This window comes from Procambarus clarkii, chromosome 34 (assembly GCF_040958095.1).
Source record: "Procambarus clarkii isolate CNS0578487 chromosome 34, FALCON_Pclarkii_2.0, whole genome shotgun sequence".
NCBI classification, from domain to species: domain Eukaryota; kingdom Metazoa; phylum Arthropoda; class Malacostraca; order Decapoda; family Cambaridae; genus Procambarus; species Procambarus clarkii.
The window spans coordinates 3,927,929-3,952,757 of NC_091183.1; the positions used below are offsets into that span (position 1 = coordinate 3,927,929).

General features: G+C 47.1%; 1 protein-coding gene across 1 annotated transcript in view; it reads right to left on the reverse strand.

Annotated features, from left to right (window-relative positions):
• The window catches only part of LOC123762176 (involucrin-like), a 21,923-nt gene extending 6,446 nt beyond the window's left edge, over nt 1–15,477 (reverse strand). The window contains exons 1-2 of the mRNA XM_069335577.1: nt 15,370–15,477; nt 15,088–15,259 (exon numbers count right to left, since the gene is read on the reverse strand). Coding sequence (XP_069191678.1) covers nt 15,088–15,259; nt 15,370–15,477 — 280 coding nt within the window. The remainder of the gene's footprint in view (nt 1–15,087; nt 15,260–15,369) is intronic.
• Nucleotides 15,478–24,829: the final 9,352 nt, after the last annotated feature.

Below are 24,829 nucleotides of genomic sequence, written 5' to 3' on the forward strand. Positions count from 1 at the left end.
GAGGGCCATAGTTCCTCTAGCACGGACTACGTTGCTGAGTTGGGACCTCAACAGCAGTTCTCGTCACCAGTTGACACTCGCACCCCTACACGTCGGTCAGAGATGATGATATTTACTTAGGTAGGGAATTAGCTTTCTTTTTTCAGAGCACAAAGTTCGCTAATTCTGTAAGTATCATATTTCATTTAGTGGGAAAACCCTTGCTTCTGTCCTATAGAGACTCGGCAAGGTATGCCTACATTCTTGGACTACCTTATTCACTTTTGGAACAATTAAATGTTTCATTTGTTTTAGAACTATCAGTTTCATTTATTTAGTAGGATTTTCTTGCCCTTATTCTCTTACATTGAGTACCGGGTACAAGATTTCCTGCGACCTTGATTGACTAATCATTTACCATTCTAAAATTAACGTAAATTGTTAAATATTAAATTCCACAGGATAGTTACCAGTTGCCACGTCATCTTGTTACTGACACTTACCATATCACAAAAATATTCGTTGTACATTTATTTGCTATTTTTCACCATGTTTCGTCTCCCAGCTTTCCGTAACGATCCAGCAGGTGAAATAGGGAACTTAATTCGTGCCAAGAACACCGAATTACAAACTCTTGCACACGAGTATCAACTAGATGTTCCCCATGGAGCCAACAAAAATGACTTGCATAATTTAATATTGGATCACCTCTTAGATGAAGGGAAGATTGACTCTGAAACTCACAAAAATTATTCTATTGCAGGTAGACATGCTCTGGCAACTATGAAGTTGAAGCTCGAACTTGCAAAACTCGAGCGGGAACAAAGGAAGGAAGAGGCTGCCCTAAGGAAAGAAGAAAGGGAACGTGAGGCTGCCCTACTCCGTGAGCGTGAGTGAGAGCAGTCTGAAGCAAGAAAACGTGACCTGGAGATACAACGTGAGCACAGTAAACAGCTAGCTGATAGTGCGCTCGAATATCGTCGACAAGTAAGTTAATGCCACCATTCGTTGAGACAGAGATCGATGTATTTTTCACCACTTTTGAGATGGTAGCTAATAAACTTAGCTGGCCTGCAAATCAATTGTCTACCCTTCTCAGAGTGCATCTCACAGGTAGAGCTGCAGTTACTCGCAGTACCTCAGCGTCTGAGAATGACTACCAGACCCTGAAGCAAGCAGTTTTGGACGCCTACCTTCTCTCCACCGAAAGCTACAGACGAAAATTCCGTGATTATCTAAAGGCAAGTACCACCACCTTTCTAGAATTTGCCAATACAAAGAAAAGATATTTCATGAAATGGCTGGAAGCAGCACAAGTCTCTACATTTTCAGAACTCGTAAACCTCATGCTAGTTGAAGAATTCTTGAGACGTGTTCCCCTTCCGTCCGTTTATATTTAGCAGACAAAGAAGAAACCGACTACATCAGATGTGCGAAGTCAGCTGACACCTCAGCCTCATCCATCGGCTATCACCAGATCCACCTTCCAGTAAGAAGTCTTGGTATAGTTATGATAAAGTGAGTACAGATCATGCGAGCTCTCAATTGTATAGTAAGTATTGCAAACTCTATGGACATACCATAGATAAATGTGGGAAGGCTCAATACAAAGGCAATGAAACTACTAAACCCAAACTGACTCCTCCTAAGTCCGGTAAGCCTGTGATGAATGTTGGTGTTCCTGTTAATGATCTTTCTCTCTTCAGTAAACATCTGTACCCTGGAACTGTCTCTACCAATGGTACAGATTCGGAGGGACGTTTCAAATTGAAGATCTTGAGGGATACAGCGGCTCTTCAGTCCATAATATTGAAATCAGCTGTGCCTAACATCACCTACACCGGGGAAACCGTCCTTATCACTGACCTCACTGGTACCACTCCGTATCCACTCGCCAGAGTCCACCTGGATTGTCCTTTCGTGACCGGAGAAGTCCAAGTCACCATCAGGGAAAAGCCTTTTCCCGTGCCTGGAGTGCAACTTCTCCTGGGTAACGACTTGGCAGAAGATCTGCAACCGTTCAACCTGATCATCATGGACAAACCCCAGGTGTGTAACTCTGTAGTGGACAATCCCATCTTTAAGTATGTTTCAGCAGAGGTCCAAGAAAGTGATGAAGTTTCTCCTCCGGTTTTGGTGACCACCCGTGCACAAGCTGCACGCCCGCAACCAGGTGACTCTACTGCTACCGTTGTCCCTCAAGACCATCAGAATCTACCACCGAATCTTACCAGTTTGGAGTTCCGTAAGTTACAGAGGGAGGATCCTTCATTAACACCATTATTCTTCCAGGCTGAGACTCAACCTGACAGTATCCCTGGGTTCTTCCTAGAGAATCAGTTGCTCTACCGCAGGTACAGACCCAGTAAGCTGAAGGAGAACGACGATTGGGCAAATGCCGAACAACTAATGGTTCCTACCAGCCTACGGCCCGATATTCTACACCTGGCCCACGGAGCACTTTTTCACTATGGTTTTAACAAAACCTACCACGGAATCAGACAAGACTACTACTAGCCAGATATGGTTAAAGACGTCAAAAGTTATGTGCAACAGTGTCATACATGTCAGATGGCAGGTAAACCTAGCATCTCTGTTCCTAAGGCACCGTTGAATCCTATCCTAGTGACTGTGGAGCCTTTCCACAGACTCATCATAGACTGTGTTGGTCCTTTACCCCGGACCAGTTCTGGCAACGCCTATATACTAACTATCTTGTGTCCTACCACCAGATTCCCCATAGCAGTTCCAGTAAAGAACATTACGGCTGCTACTGTGGTGAAACAACTAATGAAGATCTTCACCCAGTATGGATTTCCAAGAGAGGTTTAAAGTGACTGTGGCACCAACTTCACCAGTGATCTCTTGAAGAAGACACTGGAAGAGTTCAACATCACACAGGTATTGTCCAGCCCCTATCATCCTGCTTCACAGGGTTCTCTTGAACGTAGTCATCAGACTATTAACGCACTCCTAAAGAAATTTTGCAATGAAACCTTGAAGGACTGGGATAAACAACTTGGTCTCATTATGTGCATTTTCAGAAGTCTCCCCAATGAGTCTCTAGGAGTATCTCCTTATGAGATGCTCTACGGACGTAAGTGCCGTACTCCTCTCAAAGCTTTAAAAGACTCTCTACGTAATGCCACCTTCAGTGACCCTCAGAATGTGCCCCAGTTTCTTCAAAACTTTAAACACATTCTAGAGAGAGTACGTAAATTTGCTAATGACAATCTATTGAAAGCCCAGACTCAATTTGACCAAAGCAGCATATTAAGGAAATTTAAACCAGGAGACTTCGTGTTGGCATACTTTCCTATCCCAGGTTCTCCATTACAAAACAAGTTTTCAGGACCCTACCGCATCAAGGAGTGCAGAAACAACCACAACTACGTTCTTGAGACTCCAGATAGGCGGCGGAAGACCCAGTTGTGCCACATCAACCTCCTGAAGCAGTATCAAGGTACCCCCCACTGTATTGGTATCATTATCCACATTTAAAGGCCCATACTTCCACAGTAAGACCTTCCCTGCTTCTCCTCCCGAAAGCACTAACACTGAGTCAGTGCCTTCCAACTCGAAAATCCTAACTAATCTTCATACCTATTTACAGGACAGTAATAGTGCTCCTCTCATCAGAATCTTCAAGGAACATCAGAAGTTGTTCAGCGATGATCCACAAGAGTGTAAAGTGGTTCAGCATGACATCCAGCTACTCCCTGACACCCGGCCGATTCGTCAATATTTCTACAGAATCAGCCCGAGCAAAAAGGAAGTCATGCGTGCTGAAGTACAGTACCTCCTGGATCATGGGCTGGCCACCCCTTGTGAGTCCCCTTGGGCCTCACCCTGCATCTTGGTGCCGAAACCGCAAGGTAAAGAGAGGTTGTGTACCTATTATTGGAAATTGAATGTTGTGACTGTCAAGGATGCGTACCCATTATATAGAATAGATGACATCCTTGATGCCATTGGTAATGCTCGGTATTTGTCCAAGCTAGACTTACTCAAAGGATACTACCAAGTATGTTTGACAGAGCGAGCTACGGAAGTATATTCCTTCACCACTCCTTTTGGCCTTTACAGATATGATCGCCTTCCATTTAACTATGTAATGCCCTGCCCACCTTCCAGCGAGCTGTCAACCGCGTCATCCATGGCTTAGATAACACCTACGCCTACTTGGATGATATCGTTGTAGCAACTAACACCTGGGACGAACATCTGCTCCAACTGCAACGATTGTTCGCCAAGCTCCTGACAGCTGGCCTTGCCATCAAATTGGGCAAGTGCACCTTTGCTAAAGGTAAAGTGCGTTATCTTGGTCATATGATAGGGAGTGGCAGCCTAGCTCCGTTAAACGTACACACTCAAGCCATCCAGCATTACCCACAGCCTACCACCAGGATGCAGCTCCCGCGCTTCCCTGGTCTTGCCTCCTACTATCGTACATTTGTGAAGAATTTTAGTACGGTAGCGACACCATTGATCATTGTAACCAGCCCCAAGCAACGGTATCATTGGACTATTCAGCAAACCATTGCTTTTGAACAACTTAAATCTCTGTTCTGTTCTAATCCCATTCTCGCCTCGCCAGATATCACGAAGCCGTTCATCCTCCATGTCGACGCCAATGGTACCGGCATCAGGGGCGTCCTGATGCAACAACGAGGCAAGGAGGTTCTACCTGTTAGCTACTACAGCTACAAGTTAAAACCACACCAGAAGAATTACAGCACTATCGAAAAGGAGCTACTTTCCATCGTCCTGAATTTACAGCACTTTGCATCGTACCTACAAGGTAATCGGTATACCACCATCTACTCGGACTACAATACCCAACGTTTCTTGCAGCAAGCCCAATTCAACAATCAACGACTTCTACGATAGGCTTTATATCTGCAGAATTTCAACCTGGAGATTTTCTACATCAAGGGTTCTGACGACATCATAGCAGACGCCCTCTCCAGAGTCTATGAGGTAGAGGCAGCTCCACCTACCACTCTACCACCTGAAGACGTAACTTCACCTGTAAGCGCAGGCTTCGGGGGAGAGTTGTGACGATAATCTCTTTCAAGAGAGATTGAGCCTGCTCTTCCCTACATAAAGTTACTTACACATATACAAGAATAAGATGCTACCTTCAAGATATGTCTACCAGTAGCACAAAACGTTTTGACCAGGAGGCAAAACGTACCCTAAACCCCCACTCCACACTCCCTCCATGCCGGCTCGCCCATCGTCAACCGGCAAACTACCATTCCAACCTGCCTGCTTCTGATTGGTGACCCACCGTCTGCACACCTGCACCTCTGCACCTCAGTGCCCTCTATCTAAGTCGATGTCTGGGCTTGAACCAGCCATTGAAGTCAGAATATTCTTGTGCTCTCAAGCTGTGAACAACCAACTGATACACGTCCTGTTTATTGGTGGAGGTTCCCAGCTAGCGCTATATTCTCAGCACCTGTTTATGTAATTTTGTCTTTATATTATTTCTAGAGTAATTTATCCCTGTTCTTAATTTTTATGACTTGTTTGCTTGCACTGTACATAGCCAAGGGATTGTCTTTGTTTTTAAATTTGCTTTCCAGTTAATTAAAGTTTCATTGTTCATACTATGTGTTTTGCGTGTCTTCCCTTACTCTATCACAGACAACAGCCAAGCAGTCTCTTTTTTTTTTGTAAATGTGACAGGCATTGACACCAGCCATTAGGAGGACTGCCGAACATCTACACTCCTACACTTTCCCGTCACAATATATATATTGGGGACCCATAGCCTCGGAGAAGAAAATAAAAAGTATTCAGAGAATACCTTGTGGATTCTCACTGAACACTAATATTATCTTCTACCACCCCCCATTCTTTTGTATGTACTTATATATATTTGTATTATTTGAACTTTGTTACAATAAAGGAGTTACATATAGGGTACAATTATGGTTATCATAAGTTGTCGAGTTCCTCCAGCTCCTCAGATGGCGGGCAGGAGCCCTGAATGCAGTGTGCATTTCCCCTCTGTATTGCAACGCTGAGGCACTGGAAAAGAAAGCTGGTAGCTCTAGGGTCCCTTGTTGTTTCAATGAGCTTAGAACCCAGTTCCTTCCAAAAACTGGTAGCACTTTTACCCCAGGCGCCGGGTGTATCAGAAGCAATGGGGACAAAACTGTAGTGGTGATCTAGTTCTCTGTACTTACGGGATTTAGCTGCTTCCCTGTGGGTGGCAGCGCCACCTGGTTGTGCAACACTGAGGTCAATGTAGGTGTTAGCCAGGGTTAATATGCACGTGTAGTCTCATACCAACTGCTTGCCGGTTCTTCCAGGGGTTCACTGTGATACCATCCGGGCGACCAATAAGAGTATCAGAGTTACGGGGCATTAGGTAACGGGGCTCTCTTTCAGCTGGGCATCCAGATGTGGTGAGGCTGCTCTTGATGATGTCGTTAACTTCACTGTGCCTCGAGTGCCATCCCCCTGAGCTTTGGCAGAGTAGGCCATGGTGGCCGTACCTGTCGGCCACCACCTCGCTGCAAAAACACCTATATCTGGTGTGGATTGGGGCAGCAAGGCGGAGGGCCCCAGAAATTCGGAGGGCGTGAGGTGTGAGACGTGTGCCAGTTGCCGACATTGGGGTTGCTAACAGGAAATCCCTTGCATGTGGGGCTGCTACTGCTGTGAGGCGAGCAATATCGTGTTGTGTTGTTGCAGCACCCGACACTGCAGCAACTCAGTCTACAATAGGGCCATCCCTGCTGGATTGCTTGTGGGCTTCCGGGGATGGTGATTGAAGTGATGAGCCTGCACGAGAGGTCCACTTTGTGGCACAGCGTGTAAAATTGGGATCATGTACACCTACCAGGTGATGTAAGTGGGCAGGTAGAATTTCCTTCACAAGGTCGTCGGTAGCCGATATGGAGGACAGGAACCAGCTTTTATTTTCTTCTCTGAGGCTATGGGTCCCCAATATATATATTGTGACGGGAAAGTGTAGGAGTGTAGATGTTCGGCAGTCCTCCTAATGGCTGGTGTCAATGCCTGTCACATTTAAAAAAAAAGAGACTGCTTGGCTGTTGTCTGTGATAGAGTAAGGGAAGACACGCAAAACACATAGTATGAACAATGAAACTTTAATTAACTGGAAAGCAAATTTAAAAACAAAGACAATCCCTTGGCTATGTACAGTGCAAGCAAACAAGTCATAAAAATTAAGAACAGGGATAAATTACTCTAGAAATAATATCAAGACAAAATTACATAAACAGGTGCTGAGAATATAGCGCTAGCTGGGAACCTCCACCAATAAACAGGACGTGCATCAGTTGGTTGTTCACAGCTTGAGAGCACAAGAATATTCTGACTTCAATGGCTGGTTCAAGCCCAGACATCGACTTAGATAGAGGGCACTGAGGTGCAGAGGTGCAGGCGTGCAGACGGTGGGTCACCAATCAGAAGCAGGCAGGTTGGAATGGTAGTTTGCTGGTTGACGATGGGCGAGCCGGCATGGAGGGAGTGTGGAGTGGGGGTTTAGGGTACGTTTTGCCTCCTGGTCAAAACGTTTTGTGCTACTGGTAAACATATCTTGAAGGTAGCATCTTATTCTTGTATATGTTGTTACGGTGCCCTCTCCTATTTCTTTCGTTTGCCGGCTTAAAGAGTCATATCAGCTCTCCCTACTGATTCTCTGAGGTTCAGGGAGTCTAATGATATATGTGGCGACCAGACTGGCTGCCATTTAATGGAAGGAGGTTATATTATAAGTTGTAAATAAAGGAAAGTTGGCGCCCTGATATAAAATGAAACAGTATCCCCTACGGCAGATATGACCTTGTGGAAGGGACACTATGCCAATCGCGGATTGGCCGACGTAGGTCGCGGGCGACAAATCAGGGCCCGCCATGACGTCACCGAGTGCCCCGGGCGGCGCCAACGTCAGAGTTGTACTGACCGTGGAAGCGACAGGACGCGCCTCGGTCTGCTCTCAAGGATTGGAGGCTCTGCAAGCCTTGTTCAGTGGATTGAGCTGGCCTTCGTTGCCCACCATAGTTATTGGAGACCCTGCGCTTCTGGGAAGCCAAAGAGGAACCAAGTTCAGTGAGCAGAGAAGTGCCCAAACTTGGAAAATAGTCGGCGACGACGCTGGGCGGCGCCGCTGGCTGGACGTTGAGGTCTGGAAGGTGGGCGAGCAAGCTAGCTGTGACTGGGGTCACATCCACTGAGAATCTTGGAAGGACGACACCGTGCCTAGGACAAGGAGCGACGCCCTGTGGGAGAGGCGAGTGTGGGGAAAGATAGTGATTAGCTCAGCGCCCATCGATGAACCAGGATTGGGGCAGCTGAACCTCAGGGATTGGAACGGCGACGACGCGAAGGCTTCACGACACCTGAGGACCTGTGGAACGCCCTGGATCGTCGAGGATCGACCCAAGGAAGCGTGGGAACCTCACACCATCGAGGGACAGGCGTCGTGAGCCAGGAGTGTAAGGTAGATCATTTTTCCCTCCCATTACCCCTTGTATGAGTAGGCTAGTTAGGCCACAATATTTACTTGTGTATGTGGCAGCAAGACTTCATTACTTTAATAGTAGAATAGGCTGCAAGGCAGCTTGTGTCCAGGACTGTCAGAGAGGACAGTGTGTATGGATGGCAGGACAGTGAAGAAGAGGTGCCGACGTGGTGAAGAGGCCCTCCTGTGAGAGTGTGAGACTCCTGTCTTCCTGCCCAGTTGAAGGAGAGTTGGAGGTCGTGGAAGAAGAGGCTGACGATCTCCAGACTCATCATCCATATTCCATATTCATGTATTACTTGTGATTGTGTGTGTGTGTTCATGTAATTTGCGTCAGTAAATCCACACATTTTATTACTGTGTTTGAGTGTGCCTCCATTTGTGATATTTCTCTATGAGCATACATTTCTGGCTACAAACGATATATGATACACCCACTGAACTGCATTGCTGGGGTGCAGATATAATAACCCAGCTGGCGACCTTGCTAAGAGGAAGATAGAGAAGACAGGCGGGAAAGGAGTTCCCGCAACCTTTTTTTTGTCTGGCAGGCAAGACTCAGAGAGGCTATGGTTATAGGTAAGCCTGAGTCTTACTTCACTCCCCCACGGGTCTAGGCCGGAACTGTTAACAGCAGTTTCCCCGTGGTTGACTGAAGGGCTTCCAGGGTGAATCAGTGGCACCCCTTTGTGGTGGAAGCAAAGACCTGCGGAGGTGGGCATTGTTGGTCCTATCTTGTGTGACCAAGGAGACTCCGGTGAATCCAGGGAGTCGGAGGGGCTGAGTATTTGGGCCTTTTGAGCCCCTAGCAGCCGAGTGTTAGCAGAGCCCCGGACCGCCCACCCCCCACGTGACAAGAGAACTGGCGACCTTGCCAGGATTCGAACCCCAGTAGCCAAGAACTGGGAACTTCGCCAGGAAGCGTGGATCAAGCTACAGTGTGGACCAAATTGCAAGACAAGTGTTGCCAGGGTACTAATACAGTGTGGCCAGTGAATTCGGTGGTACTGTTACTCAACCAGCTAAGGGACTGAAACGGTGAAATTAGTGCCTACTAACTTGTCTGTGCTGTCTTGTATGCTCAATGATATAGAGATGGAGGAAGACAAAGTAAAGAAATTTATTGACACAAGGGACGAGAGAATTTTAGAAGAGTGTACCAAGGCCCAGCTCCAACAAGTGGCAAACCACTTTGGGATCAGGTTGAGGACGACTAAGGCAGCGGAGCGAAGGATAGAGATCATGGCACAGCTCACGGCTCGAGAGGAAGCGACGGGAGAGGAGCCATCTCAAGAGGAGCCGTCCCGAGGAGAGCCGTCGCAAGGTGAACCGTCCCGACTAGGGCCACCCCAAGCGCCTACCAGTGTGGAGAGAATTCACAGTGAACATGGGAGCAGTGGAAGGTCCAGCTGTAGTAAGAGGAGCCTGCAACTGGAAATAATGAAGATGCAACTGGAAGCCCAGCTGCGACGAGAGGAAAGAGAAGCGCAAATGCAGCGAGAGGAACGTGCAGCTGAGCTGCAGCGAGGTGAGCGAGAAGCACAGCTGCAGCTGCAGCGAGAGGAGCGAGAAGCTCGGCTGCAGCGAGAAGAAGGAGAGAGACAACTGCCACTGGAGGAGATAAAGGCAAAGAAAGAAGTCGAAATGCGTCGCGTTGAACGTGGTCTGCCCTCACTACCTGCACGGCGGGATGACCTCAAGGTAAGGGAACGTGACTTACCTACGTTCGAACCACAAGAAGCTGAGGCGTTCTTCGAACACTTTGAACGGATAGCGACTCTGAAGGAGTGGCCGGAAGATGATTGGGCTGCTCTGGTCCAGGGCAGGTTGACTGGAGAGGCCCGGGAAGCCTATAACATGCTGGACCTAGAGGAGTGTACTAGTTATGACGCGATTAAGAATGCGGTTCTCCACTCATTCCGGCTGACTCCGGAGATGTACCGGAAGCGGTTCAGAGAGTGTACAAGAGCGTCGGGAAAGACTTACGCCGAGACCGCCAGGGATATGGAACGGAAATTCCTACGATGGTTGAAGGCGGAGGAAGCGGAGTCGGTGGATGATATCAAACGACTGATAGTGATGGAGAAGTTTATGTCAGTGCTCCATCCAGAGTTGCGAGTAAGGGTGAGAGAAGCAGGTATTAAGGACCTGAAGGCTGCAGCGGATCGAGCCGACATGCTGGAGGAGGCACTACATATCAGGAGGGAGGGGCCGCCCAGACACTCGCCTTACCCCAGGTCGGGAGGGAACCTTAGGAGTTCAGGAGGAGCGAGGACGGGTGGGGACTCTCCCAAGAGTAGTGTGCCCGATGAAGTAACGTGGTTCAAGAGCTCAAGAGACGCGGGGAGGAAGCCCCAACCTGTGAGCAGTGGACCTAACTCGGGAGCGAGTGCTGCAGTCCCGGATACGACGACAGGGAGTCCAAGGAGGACCCAGGGGACGTCTGCAAGTGGTACCGCCAGAGTGACTAGCGAGTGGCCGCCCAGGGGAGGTGGCCGATGCTACAACTGTGGTGTGAGAGGACATTATGCCCGCGAGTGTGAGGAGCACCAAAGGAATGTAGGATTAATGTTGGAAGAGGAGAGAGTGTTTGTTCACACTCCATATTATAGTGGACCCAACGTGAATGGTTGGGAAATGAAGTTGGGTGAACATCCCTTCGTTTTCGAGGCCAACGTGAAGTTTGGAAAGTCAGACCCAGTGGAGGTTGCCATGCTTCGAGATACGGGTGCTGACATAAGTATGGTAACCAGGAGTATTCTCCCCAAGGAATTTAATGATTCACCTGTGGGAGTGGTGAGGATACGCAGTGTGGGGGAGGAATACAGGTTGCCACTTCACGAAGTACAGCTGATTGCCGACTACGGAGTCGAGAAAGCTATAGTAGCTGTAGCCCCTAAGTTACCCCTAGAGCATGTACAGATGGTGCTGGGTAATGACCTCGGAGGAGGCAGGATACAACCCGATTGGGCCAGGAGTGCTTATGTTGCAAGCAGCGGTACAACCCTGCCAGGTGAGGTATCGGTCGTTCCAGATGGTCGTGAGGAAGCCGACTTCGCCAGGGAAAACGTCGCCAGAGACGACGACAACGAGGGCGAGAGTGCAGAGAGGTCGTCGGAGGTTGTGGAAAACCCCGACGGGGACCTCCGACTAAGCCTGATGATGCGTGTGGAGGAGTGGCGAGGAGCAGCTGTACAAACGCCTGGGGCGGTGAAGAGGCTGCAGACCGCACTCCCTCCATACAGAAACGTGAATAAAGTAAGCTCAGTGGATGAGCGAACGGCAGTGAGGGGCAGAGTGGAGGAGCCACGACGCAATGCACCCTATGCCAGCCAGATGAATAGTGGTAGGTGCAAGATGAACCACCGTGGTGAGGTGAGCCACAGGGAGGTGGAAGAGCCCAACCACGAACCGAAGAAGACGTCTGCAGGGAAGAGAATCTCATGGAGGAGTGAAGATGTTCGTCGGGAACGAAGGAGCGAGTGGTATAGGAAAGGCAATACGAAGAAAGCAGGGAATAGGTACACCCAGGGTAGGCGCCAGCCTAACCAGAGGGGCATTGGGCCATCGCAAAAGCCTAGTGTGGAAGAGAGGAAGCTGCTGGATGGAGTACAGGTTACAAGTGCCACTGTGAGGAGACAACGCACCTACGGGAGAAGAGGAACCGAGAAGAGAGAAGATGGGCGAAGAGGAGATCATGGGAGGAAACATGGAGTACCTGTAGGACGCAATGGAAATGCAAGACTATCTCGGAGTGCACGACGCGGTGGAGGCGCTGCATGCACTGAATCTTACAGTGGTAACGAGCCGTGGGAGTACACTCGTAGCCACGGAGAGAGGATTTCTTGTAGGTGTTCAGGGAACACCCATCACACCCGGTACTATGCGAGGTGGAGATACAATGAGGCAAGTGACTGGCAAGGTGGTACGAGCCACGTCACCAACTGGAGGAGTGACACTTCAGGAACGGAGGGAGCAAGAGTATAGATTGCCCTCTTGAGTGCTGCTCTTCCGATATGACTCTTATTTTAAGGGGAGGGGTATGTTACGGTGCCCTCTCCTATTTCTTTCGTTTGCCGGCTTAAAGAGTCATATCAGCTCTCCCTACTGATTCTCTGAGGTTCAGGGAGTCTAATGATATATGTGGCGACCAGACTGGCTGCCATTTAATGGAAGGAGGTTATATTATAAGTTGTAAATAAAGGAAAGTTGGCGCCCTGATATAAAATGAAACAGTATCCCCTACGGCAGATATGACCTTGTGGAAGGGACACTATGCCAATCGCGGATTGGCCGACGTAGGTCGCGGGCGACAAATCAGGGCCCGCCATGACGTCACCGAGTGCCCCGGGCGGCGCCAACGTCAGAGTTGTACTGACCGTGGAAGCGACAGGACGCGCCTCGGTCTGCTCTCAAGGATTGGAGGCTCTGCAAGCCTTGTTCAGTGGATTGAGCTGGCCTTCGTTGCCCACCATAGTTATTGGAGACCCTGCGCTTCTGGGAAGCCAAAGAGGAACCAAGTTCAGTGAGCAGAGAAGTGCCCAAACTTGGAAAATAGTCGGCGACGACGCTGGGCGGCGCCGCTGGCTGGACGTTGAGGTCTGGAAGGTGGGCGAGCAAGCTAGCTGTGACTGGGGTCACATCCACTGAGAATCTTGGAAGGACGACACCGTGCCTAGGACAAGGAGCGACGCCCTGTGGGAGAGGCGAGTGTGGGGAAAGATAGTGATTAGCTCAGCGCCCATCGATGAACCAGGATTGGGGCAGCTGAACCTCAGGGATTGGAACGGCGACGACGCGAAGGCTTCACGACACCTGAGGACCTGTGGAACGCCCTGGATCGTCGAGGATCGACCCAAGGAAGCGTGGGAACCTCACACCATCGAGGGACAGGCGTCGTGAGCCAGGAGTGTAAGGTAGATCATTTTTCCCTCCCATTACCCCTTGTATGAGTAGGCTAGTTAGGCCACAATATTTACTTGTGTATGTGGCAGCAAGACTTCATTACTTTAATAGTAGAATAGGCTGCAAGGCAGCTTGTGTCCAGGACTGTCAGAGAGGACAGTGTGTATGGATGGCAGGACAGTGAAGAAGAGGTGCCGACGTGGTGAAGAGGCCCTCCTGTGAGAGTGTGAGACTCCTGTCTTCCTGCCCAGTTGAAGGAGAGTTGGAGGTCGTGGAAGAAGAGGCTGACGATCTCCAGACTCATCATCCATATTCCATATTCATGTATTACTTGTGATTGTGTGTGTGTGTTCATGTAATTTGCGTCAGTAAATCCACACATTTTATTACTGTGTTTGAGTGTGCCTCCATTTGTGATATTTCTCTATGAGCATACATTTCTGGCTACAAACGATATATGATACACCCACTGAACTGCATTGCTGGGGTGCAGATATAATAACCCAGCTGGCGACCTTGCTAAGAGGAAGATAGAGAAGACAGGCGGGAAAGGAGTTCCCGCAACCTTTTTTTTTGTCTGGCAGGCAAGACTCAGAGAGGCTATGGTTATAGGTAAGCCTGAGTCTTCCTTCACTCCCCCACGGGTCTAGGCCGGAACTGTTAACAGCAGTTTCCCCGTGGTTGACTGAAGGGCTTCCAGGGTGAATCAGTGGCACCCCTTTGTGGTGGAAGCAAAGACCTGCGGAGGTGGGCATTGTTGGTCCTATCTTGTGTGACCAAGGAGACTCCGGTGAATCCAGGGAGTCGGAGGGGCTGAGTATTTGGGCCTTTTGAGCCCCTAGCAGCCGAGTGTTAGCAGAGCCCCGGACCGCCCACCCCCCACGTGACAATGTGTAACTTTATGTAGGGAAGAGCAGGCTCAATCTCTCTTGAAAGAGATTATCGTCACAACTCTCCCCCGAAGCCTGCGCTTACAGGTGAAGTTACGTCTTCAGGTGGTAGAGTGGTAGGTGGAGCTGCCTCTACCTCATAGACTCTGGAGAGGGCGTCTGCTATGATGTCGTCAGAACCCTTGATGTAGAAAATCTCCAGGTTGAAATTCTGCAGATATAAAGCCTATCGTAGAAGTCGTTGATTGTTGAATTGGGCTTGCTGCAAGAAGCGTAGGGTATTGTAGTCCGAGTAGATGGTGGTATACCGATTACCTTGTAGGTACGATGCATACTGCTGTAAATTCAGGACGATGGAAAGTAGCTCCTTTTTGATAGTGCTGTAATTCTTCTGGTGTGGTTTTAACTTGTAGCTGTAGTAGCTAACAGGTAGAACCTCCTCGCCTCGTTGTTGCATCAGGAAGCCCCCGATGCCGGTACCACTGGCGTCGACATGGAGGATGAACGGCTTCGTGATATCTGGCGAGGCGAGAATGGGATTAGAACAGAGCAGAGATTTAAGTTGCTCAAAATCAATGGTTTGCTGAATAGTCCAATGATACCGTTGCTTGGGGCTGGTTTCAGTGATCAATGGTGTCGCTACCGTACTAAAATTCTTCACAAATGTACGATAGTAGGAGGCAAGACCAGGGAAGCGCGGGAGCTGCATCCTGGTGGTAGGCTGTGGGTAATGCTGGATGGGTTGAGTGTGTACGTTTAACGGAGCTAGGCTGCCACTCCCTATCATATGACCAAGATAACGCACTTTACCTTTAGCAAAGGTGCACTTGCCCAATTTGATGGTAAGGCCAGATGTCAGGAGCTTGGCGAACAATCGTTGCAGTTGGAGCAGATGTTCGTCCCAGGTGTTAGTTGCTACAACGATATCATCCAAGTAGGCGTAGGTGTTATCTAAGCCATGGATGACGCGGTTGACAGCTTGCTGGAAGGTGGGCAGGGCATTACATAGTTAAATGGAAGGCGATCATATCTGTAAAGGCCAAAAGGAGTGGTGAAGGAATATATTTCCGTAGCTCGCTCTGTCAAACATACTTGGTAGTATCCTTTGAGTAAGTCTAGCTTGGACAAATACCGAGCATTACCAATGGCGTCAAGGATGTCATCTATTCTAGGTAATGGGTACGCATCCTTGACAGTCATAACATTCAATTTCCAATAATCGGTACACAACCTCTCTTTACCTTGCGGTTTCGGCACCAAAATGCAGGGTGAGGCCCAAGGGGACTCACAAGGGGTGGTCAGCCCCTGATCCAGGAGGTACTGTACTTCAGCACGCATGACTTCCTTTTTGCTCGGGCTGATTCTGTAGAAAGGTTGACGAATTGGCCGGGTGTCAGGGAGTAGCTGGATGTCATGCTGAACCACTTTACACTCCTGTGGATCATCGCTGAACAACTTCTGATGTTCCTTGAAGATTCTGATGAGAGGAGCACTATTACTGTCCTGTAAATAGGTATGAAGATCAGTTAGGATATTCGAGTTGGAAGGCACTGACTCAGTGTTAGTGCTTTCGGGAGGAGAAGCAGGGAAGGTCTTACTGTGGAAGTATGGACCTTTAAATGTGGATAATGATACCAATACAGTAGGGGGTACCTTGATACTGCTTCAGGAGGTTGATGTGGCACAACTGGGTCTTCAGCCGCCTATCTGGAGTCTCAAGAACGTAGTTGTGGTTGTTTCTGCACTCCTTGATGCGGTAGGGTCCTGAAAACTTGTTTTGCAATGGAGAACCTTGGATAGGAAAGTATGCCAACACGAAGTCTCTTGGTTTAAATTTCCTTAATTTGCTGCTTTGGTCAAATTGAGTCTGGGCTTTCATTAGATTGTCATTAGCAAATTTACGTACTCTCTCTAGAATGTGTTTTAAGTTTTGAAGAAACTGGGGCACATTCTGAGGGTCACTGAAGGTGGCATTACGTAGAGAGTCTTTAAAAGCTTTGAGAGGAGTACGGCACTTACGTCCGTAGAGCATCTCATAAGGAGATACTCCTAGAGACTCATTGGGGAGACTTCTGAAAATGCACATAATGAGGTCAAGTTGTTTATCCCAGTCCTTCAAGGTTTCATTGCAAAATTTCTTTAGGAGTGCTTTAATAGTCTGATGACTACGTTCAAGAGAACCCTGTGAAGCAGGATGATAGGGGCTGGACAATACCTGTGTGATGTTGAACTCTTCCAGTGTCTTCTTCAAGAGATCACTGGTGAAGTTGGTGCCACAGTCACTTTGAACCTCTCTTGGAAATCCATACTGGGTGAAGATCTTCAATAGTTGTTTCACCACAGTAGCAGCCGTAATGTTCTTTACTGGAACTGTTATGGGGAATCTGGTGGTAGGACACAGGATAGTTAGTATATAGGCGTTGCCAGAACTGGTCCGGGGTAAAGGACCAACACAGTCTATGATGAGTCTGTGAAAAGGTTCTGCAGTCACTAGGATAGGATTCAACGGTGCCTTAGGAACAGAGATGTTAGGTTTACCTGCCATCTGGCATGTATGACACTGTTGCATGTAACTTTTGACGTCTTTAACCATACCTGGCCAGTAGTAGTCTTGTCTGATTCCGTGGTAGGTTTTGTTAAAACCATAGTGAAAAAGTGCTCCGTGGGCCAGGTGTAGAATATCGGGCCGTAGGCTGGTAGGAACCATTAGTTGTTCGGCATTTGCCCAATCGTCGTTCTCCTTCAGCTTACTGGGTCTGTACCTGCGGTAGAGCAACTGATTCTCTAGGAAGAACCCAGGGATACTGTCAGGTTGAGTCTCAGCCTGGAAGAATAATGGTGTTAATGAAGGATCCTCCCTCTGTAACTTACGGAACTCCAAACTGGTAAGATTCGGTGGTAGATTCTGAGGGTCTTGAGGGACAGCGGTTGCAGTGGAGTCACCTGGTTGCGGGCGTGCAGCTTGTGCACGGGTGGTCACCAAAACCGGAGGAGAAACTTCATCACTTTCTTGGACCTCTGCTGAAACATACTTAAAGATGGGATTGTCCACTACAGAGTTGCACACCTGGGGTTTGTCCATGATGATCAGGTTGGACGGTTGCAGATCTTCTGCCAAGTCATTGCACAGGAGAAGTTGCACTCCAGGCATGGGAAAAGGCTTTTCCCTGATGGCGACTTGGACTTCTCCGGTCACGAAAGGACAATCCAGGTGGACTCTGGCGAGTGGATACGGAGTGGTAGCAGTGAGGTCAGTGATAAGGATGGTTTCCTCGGTGTAGGTGATGTTAGGCACAGCTGATTTCAATATTATGGACTGAAGAGCCGCTGTATCCCTCAAGATCTTCAATTTGAAACGTCCCTCCGAATCTGTACCATTGGTAGAGACAGTTTCAGGATACAGATGTTTACTGAAGAGAGAAAGATCATTAACAGGAACACCAACATTCATCACAGGCTTACCGGACTTAGGAGGAGTCAGTTTGGGTTTAGTAGTTTCATTGCCTTTGTATTGAGCCTTCCCACATTTATCTATGGTATGTCCATAGAGTTTGCAATACTTACTATACAATTGAGAGCTCGCATGATCTGTACTCACTTTATCATAACTATACCAAGACTTTTTACTGGAAGGTGGATCTGGTGATAGCCGATGGATGAGGCTGTAGGTGTCAGCTGACTTCGCACATCTGATGTAGTCGGTTTCTTCTTTGTCTGCTAAATATAAACGGACGGAAGAGGAACACGTCTCAAGAATTCTTCAACTAGCATGAGGTTTACGAGTTCTGAAAATGTAGAGACTTGTGCTGCTTCCAGCCATTTCATGAAATATCTTTTCTTTGTATTGGCAAATTCTAGAAAGGTGGTGGTACTTGCTTTTAGATAATCACGGAATTTTCGTCTGTAGCTTTCGGTGGAGAGAAGGTAGGCGTCCAGAACTGCTTGCTTTAGGGTCTGGTAGTCATTCTCAGACGCTGAGGTACTGAGAGTAACTGCAGCTCAACCTGTGAGATGCACTCTGAGAAGGGTAGACAATTGATTTGCAGGCCAGCTAAGTTTATTAGCTACCATCTCAAAAGTGGTGAAAAATTCATCGATCTCTGTCTCAACGAATGGTGGCATTAACTTACTTGCATGGGAGACATTGAAACTTACGGGAAGACTGACGGTAGCTTGTTGATGCTGAGTGTGGTGTGTAGTTTCCAAAGCGAGTTCTTGTCGACGATATTCGAGCGCACTATCAGCTAGCTGTTTACTGTGCTCACGTTGTATCTCCAGGTCACGTTTTCTTGCTTCAGACTGCTCTCACTCACGCTCACGGAGTAGGGCAGCCTCACGTTCCCTTTCTTCTTTCCTTAGGGCAGCCTCTCGTTCTTTTCGTTTTGGAGCTTCTTTCGCCAGGGCCGCCTCGCGTTCTTGTTCTTCTTTCCTTAGGGCAGCCTCTTCCTTCCTTTGTTCCCGCTCGAGTTTTGCAAGTTCGAGCTTCAACTTCATAGTTGCCAGAGCATGTCTATCTGCAATTGAATAATTTTCGTGAGTTTCAGAGTCATTCTTCCCTTCATCTAAGAGGTGATCCAATATTAAATTATGCAAGTCATTTTTGTTGTCTCCATGGGGAACATCTAGTTGATACTCGTGTGCAAGAGTTTGTAATTCGGTGTTCTTGGCACGAATTAAGTTCCCTATTTCACCTGCTGGATCGTTACGGAAAGCTGGGAGACGAAACACGGTGAAAAATAGCAAATAAATGTACAACGAATATTTTTGTGATATGGTAAGTGTCAGTAACAAGATGACGTGGCAACTGGTAACTATCCTGTGGAATTTAATATTTAACAATTTACGTAAATTTTAGAATGGTAAATGATTAGTCAATCAAGGTCGCAGGAAATCTTGTACCCGGTACTCAATGTAAGAGAATAAGGGCAAGAAAATCCTACTAAATAAATGAAACTGATAGTTCTAAAACAAATGAAACATTTTATTGTTCCAAAAGTGAATAAGGTAGTCGAAGAATGTAGGCATACCTTGCCGAGTCTCTATAGGACAGAAGCAAGGGTTTTCCCACTAAATGAAATATGATACTTACAGAATTAACGAACTTTGTGCTCTGAAAAAAGAAAGCTAATTCCCTACCTAAGTAAATACCATCATCTCTGACCGACGTGTAGGGGTGCGAGTGTCAACTGGTGACGAGAACTGCTGCTGAGGTCCCAACTCAGCAACGTAGTCCGTGCTAGAGGAACTATGGCCCTCTGTATCCTCCTTCGGTCGGATTGCAGAAGATAGGGTGCTTTGACCCGAAGACAAATCAAAGTGCCAGGGTACCACAATGATGATCTGTCTGAGATTGAGAAATATCCTAGGGACAAAAGGTGGAAAACACGAGTAATAACACGGAGGGAGGGATGACCAATTAAGAGAATGACTGCGGCCTACAGTCACCACGTAATCCAAAGTTATCCAACACTCACAATATGCTGCTCTCGGAATGCACAATACACACAGCACCATATAAATATGAAAAGTAATGAAAATATTGAAAAGCAACTGTAGCAAAGCCAAGTACACTTACCACAATTTGATGTTCTAGTACTAGTACCTGAGTGAAGCTCCTAGGACAGCCCCCTATTAAAAGTGACGGGAAAGTGTAGGAGTGTAGATGTTCGGCAGTCCTCCTAATGGCTGGTGTCAATGCCTGTCACATTTACAAAAAAAAAAGAGACTGCTTGGCTGTTGTCTGTGATAGAGTAAGGGAAGACACGCAAAACACATAGTATGAACAATGAAACTTTAATTAACTGGAAAGCAAATGTAAAAACAAAGACAATCCCTTGGCTATGTACAGTGCAAACAAACAAGTCATAAAAATTAAGAACAGGGATAAATTACTCTAGGAATAATATAAAGACAAAATGACATAAACAGGTGCTGAGAATATAGCGCTAGCTGGGAACCTCCACCAATACACAGGACGTGTATCAGTTGGTTGTTCACAGCTTGAGAGCACAAGGATATTCTGACTTCAATGGCTGGTTCAAGCCCAGACATCGACTTAGGTAGAGGGCGCGGAGGTGCTGAGGTGCAGGTGTGCAGCTGGCAGGTCACCAATCAGAAGCAGGCAGGCTGGAATGGTAGTTTGCTGGTTGACGATGGGCGAGCCGGCATGGAGGGAGTGTGGGGTAGGGGTTTAGGGTACGTTTTGCCTCCTGGTCAAAACGTTTTGTGCTACTGGTAGACATATCTTGATGCTTTTAAAAGATGCTTTTGGGGATATGTAGTGAAGATGCTTTTGGGGTTATGTGACGAAGATGCTGCTGGGGTTATGTGGTGAAGATGCCGTGGGGGTTATGTGATGAAGATACTGTTGGGGTTATGTGATGAATGAGTTGCTGGGGTAATGAGTGAAGATGTTGCTGGGGATATGTGGTGAAGATGCCGCTGGGGAAATGTGGCGAAGATGCTCTTGGAGTTATGTAGTAAAGATGATGTTGTGGTTATGTGATGAAGATGCTGCTGGGGTTATGTAGTAAAGATGCTGCTGGGGTTATGTAGTGAAGATGCTGCTTGGGTTATGTAGTGAAGATGATGTTCTGGTTATGTGGTGAAGATGTTGATAGGGTTATGTAATGAAGACGCTGCTGAGGATTGTGTGGTTAAGATGATTCAGGAGTTATGTAGTGAAGATGCTGCTGGAGTTATGTAGTAAAGATGCTGTTGGGGTTATGTAGTGAAGATGCTGCTGTAGGTTAAATGAAGATGATATAGATTGTGGTGAAGATGTTCATTGAATTATGTAGTGAAGACGCTGTTGAGGATTTTGTGGTTAAAATGATTCAGGGGTTATGTAGTGAAGATGTTGCTGGAGTTATGTAGTAAAGATGCTGTTGGGGTTATGTAGTGAAGATGCTGCTGGGGATATGTGGAGAAGATGCTGCTAGGGTTATGTAGTGAAGATACTGCTGGGGTTATGCAGTAAAGACGCTGTTAAGGTTGTGTAGTAAAGACGGTGCTGGCGTTACGTAGTGAAGATGCTGTTGTGGTTATGTAGTGAAGATGCTGCTGTAGGTTAAATGAAGATGACATAGGTTGTGGTGAAGATGTTCATTGAGTTATGTAATGAAAATGCTGCTTGGGAAATGAAGTGATGATGCTGCTGGGGTAATGTGGTGAAGATGCTGCTGGGGTTATGTGATGAAGATGCTGCTGGGGTTATGTAGAAAAGATGCTGTTGTGGTTATGTCGTGAAGATGCTGCTGGGGTTATGTAGTGAAGAAGCTGCTGGGGTTATGTGGTGAGGATGCTGTTGGGTTATGTGATGAAGATTCTGCTGGGGTTATGTAATGAAGATGCTGTCGGGGTTATGTAGTGAAGATACTGCTGGGGTTATGTAGTCAAGATGCTGCTGGAGTTATGTGGTGAAGATGCTGTTGGGGTTATGTGATGAAGATGCTGTTGGGGTAATGAGTGAAGATGTTGCTGGGGATATGTGGTGAAGATGCGGCTGGGGTTATGTAGTGAAGATTCTGCTGCTCTTATGTAGTGAAGATGCTGCTGGGATTATGTGATGAAGATGCTGCTGGGGTTATGTGGTGATGATGCTGTTGGGTTATGTGATGAAGATGCTGCTAGGGTTATGTAGTGAAAATACTGTTGGGGTTATGTAATGTAGATGCTGTTGGGGTTATGTAGTGAAGATGCTGCTGGGGTTATGTAGAGAAAATGCTGCTGAAGTTATGTGGTGAAAATGCTGGTGGGGTAATGTTGTGAAGATGCTGCTTAGGTTATGTGGTGAAAAGAATGTTGGGTAAAGTAGTGAAGACGCTGCTGGGGTAATGTAGTGAAGATGCTGTTGGGGTTATGTGACGAAGATGCTGCTGGGGTTATGTGGTGAAGATGCTGTTGGGGTTATGTGACGAAGATGCTGCTGGGGTTATGTGGTGAAGATGCCGTTTGGGTTATGTGATGAAGATGCTGCTAGGGTATGTGGTGAAGAGGCTGCTGGGGTAATGAGTGAAGATGTTGGTGGGAATACGTGATGAAAATACTGCTGGAGTAATGAGTGAAGATGTTGCTGGGGATATGTGGTGAAGATTCTGCTGGGGTAATGTGGTGAAGATGCTGTTTGGGTTATGTATTTAAGATGCTGCTGGGGTTATGTAGAGAAGATGCTGTTGGGGTTACGTGGTGAAGATGCTGCTGGTGTTATAAGGTGACGATGCTGTTGGGGTTATGTAGTGAAGATGCAGCTGGGGTTATGTTGAGAAGATGCTAATGGGGTTATGCAGTAAAGATGCTGTTAAGGTTATGTAGTAAAGATGGTGCTGGGGTTATGTAGTGAAGATGCTGTTGTGGTAATGTAGTGAAGATGCTGCTGTAGGTTAAATAAAGATGATATAGGTTGTGGTGAAGATGTTCATTGAGTTATGTAGTGAAAATGCTGCTTGGGAAATGAAGTGATCATGCTGCTAGGGTAATGTGGTGAAGATGCTGCTGGGGTTATGTGGTGAAGATACTGCTGGGGTTATGTAGTGAAGATGCTGCTGGGATTATGTAGAGATGATGCTATTGTGGTTATGTGGTGAAGATGCTGCTGGGGTTATGTAGTGAAGATGCTGCTGTATGTTAAATGAAGATGATATAGGTTGTGGTGAAGATGTTCATTGAGTTATGTAGTGAAGACGCTGCTAAGGATTGTGTGGTTAAGATGATTCAGGAGTTATGTAGTGAAGAAGCTGCAGGGGTTATGTGGTGAAGATGCTGTTGGGTTATGTGATGAAGATGCTGCTGGGGTTATGTAGTGAAAATACTCTTGGGGTTATGTAATGAAGATGCTGACGGGGTTATGTAGAGAAGATACTGCTGGGGTTATGTAGTCAAGATGCTGATGGAGTTATGTGGTGAAGATGCTAATGGGGTAAGAGGGTGAAAATGCTGCTGGGGTTATGTAATGAAAAGCCTGTTGGGTTATGTGGAGAAGATGCTGCTGGGGTTATGTGGTAAAGATGCTATTAGGGTTATGTGATGAAGATGCTGCTGGGCTTATGTGGTGAAGATGCTGATGGGGTTATGTGATGAAGATGCTGCTGGGGTAATGAGTGAAGATGTTCTGGGGATATGTGGTGAAGATGCTGCTGGGGTTATGTAGTGAAGATGCTGCTGCTCGTATGTAGTGAAGATGTTGCTGGGGTTATGTAGTGAAGATGTTGCTGGGGTTATGTAGTGAAGATGCTGCTGGGGTTATGCAGTGAAGATGCTGCTGGGGTTATGTAGTGAAGATGCTGTAGGGGTTATGTGATGAAGATGCTGCTTGGGTTATGTGGTGAAGATGCTGCTGGGGTTATGTAATGAAGATGCTGTTGGGGTTATGTAATGAAGATGCTGCTGGGGTTATGTGGAGAAGATGCTCCTGAGGTTATATGGTGAAGATGCTGTTGGGCTTATGTTTCGAAGATGCAGCTGGGGTAATGTAGTGAATATACTGTTGGGGTTATGTAATGAAGATGCTGTTGGGGTTATGTAGTCAAGATGCTGCTGGGGTTAAGTGTTGAAGATGCTGATGGGATAATGGGGTGAAGATGCTGCTGGGGTTATGTAATGAAAAGTCTGTGAGGTTATGTGGTGAAGATGCTGCTGGGGTTATGTGGTAAAGATGCTGCTGCTCCTATGTAGTGAAGATGCTGCTGGGGTTATGTGGTGATTATGCTGTTAGGTTATGTGATTAAGATGCTGCTGGGGTTATGTAGTGAAAATACTGTTGGGGTCATGTAATATAGATGCTGTTGGGGTTATGTGACGAAGATGCTGCTGGGGTTATGTGGTGAAGATGCTGTTGGGGTTATGTGACGAAGATGCTGCTGGGGTTATGTGGTGAAGATGTCGTTTGGGTTATGTGATGAAGATTCTGCTAGGGTATGTGGTGAAGATGCTGCTGGGGTAATGAGTGAAGATGTTGGTGGGAATACGTGATGAAAATACTGCTGGAGTAATGAGTGAAGATGTTGCTGGGGATATTTGGTGAAGATTCTGCTGGGGTAATGTGGTGAAGATGCTGTTTGGGTTATGTATTTAAGATGCTGCTGGGGTTATTTAGAGAAGATGCTGTTGGGGTTACGTGGTGAAGATGCTGCTGGTGTTATAAGGTGACGATGCTGTTGGGGTTATGTAGTGAAGATGCAGCTGGGGTTATGTTGAGAAGATGCTAATGGGGTTATGTAGTAAAGATGTTGTTAAGGTTATGTAGTAAAGATGGTGCTGGGGGTTATGTAGTGAAGATGCTGTTGTGGTAATGTAGTGAAGATGCTGCTGTAGGTTAAATGAAGATGATATAGGTTGTGGTGAAGATGTTCATTGAGTTATGTAGTAAAAATGCTGCTGGGGAAATGAAGTGATGATGCTGCTAGGGTAATGTGGTGAAGATGCTGCTGGGGTTATGTGGTGAAGATGCTGCTGGGGTTATGTAGTGAAGATGCTGCTGGTGTTATGTAAAGATGATGCTGTTGTGGTTATGTGGTGAAGATGCTGCTGGGGTTATGTAGTGAAGATGCTGCTG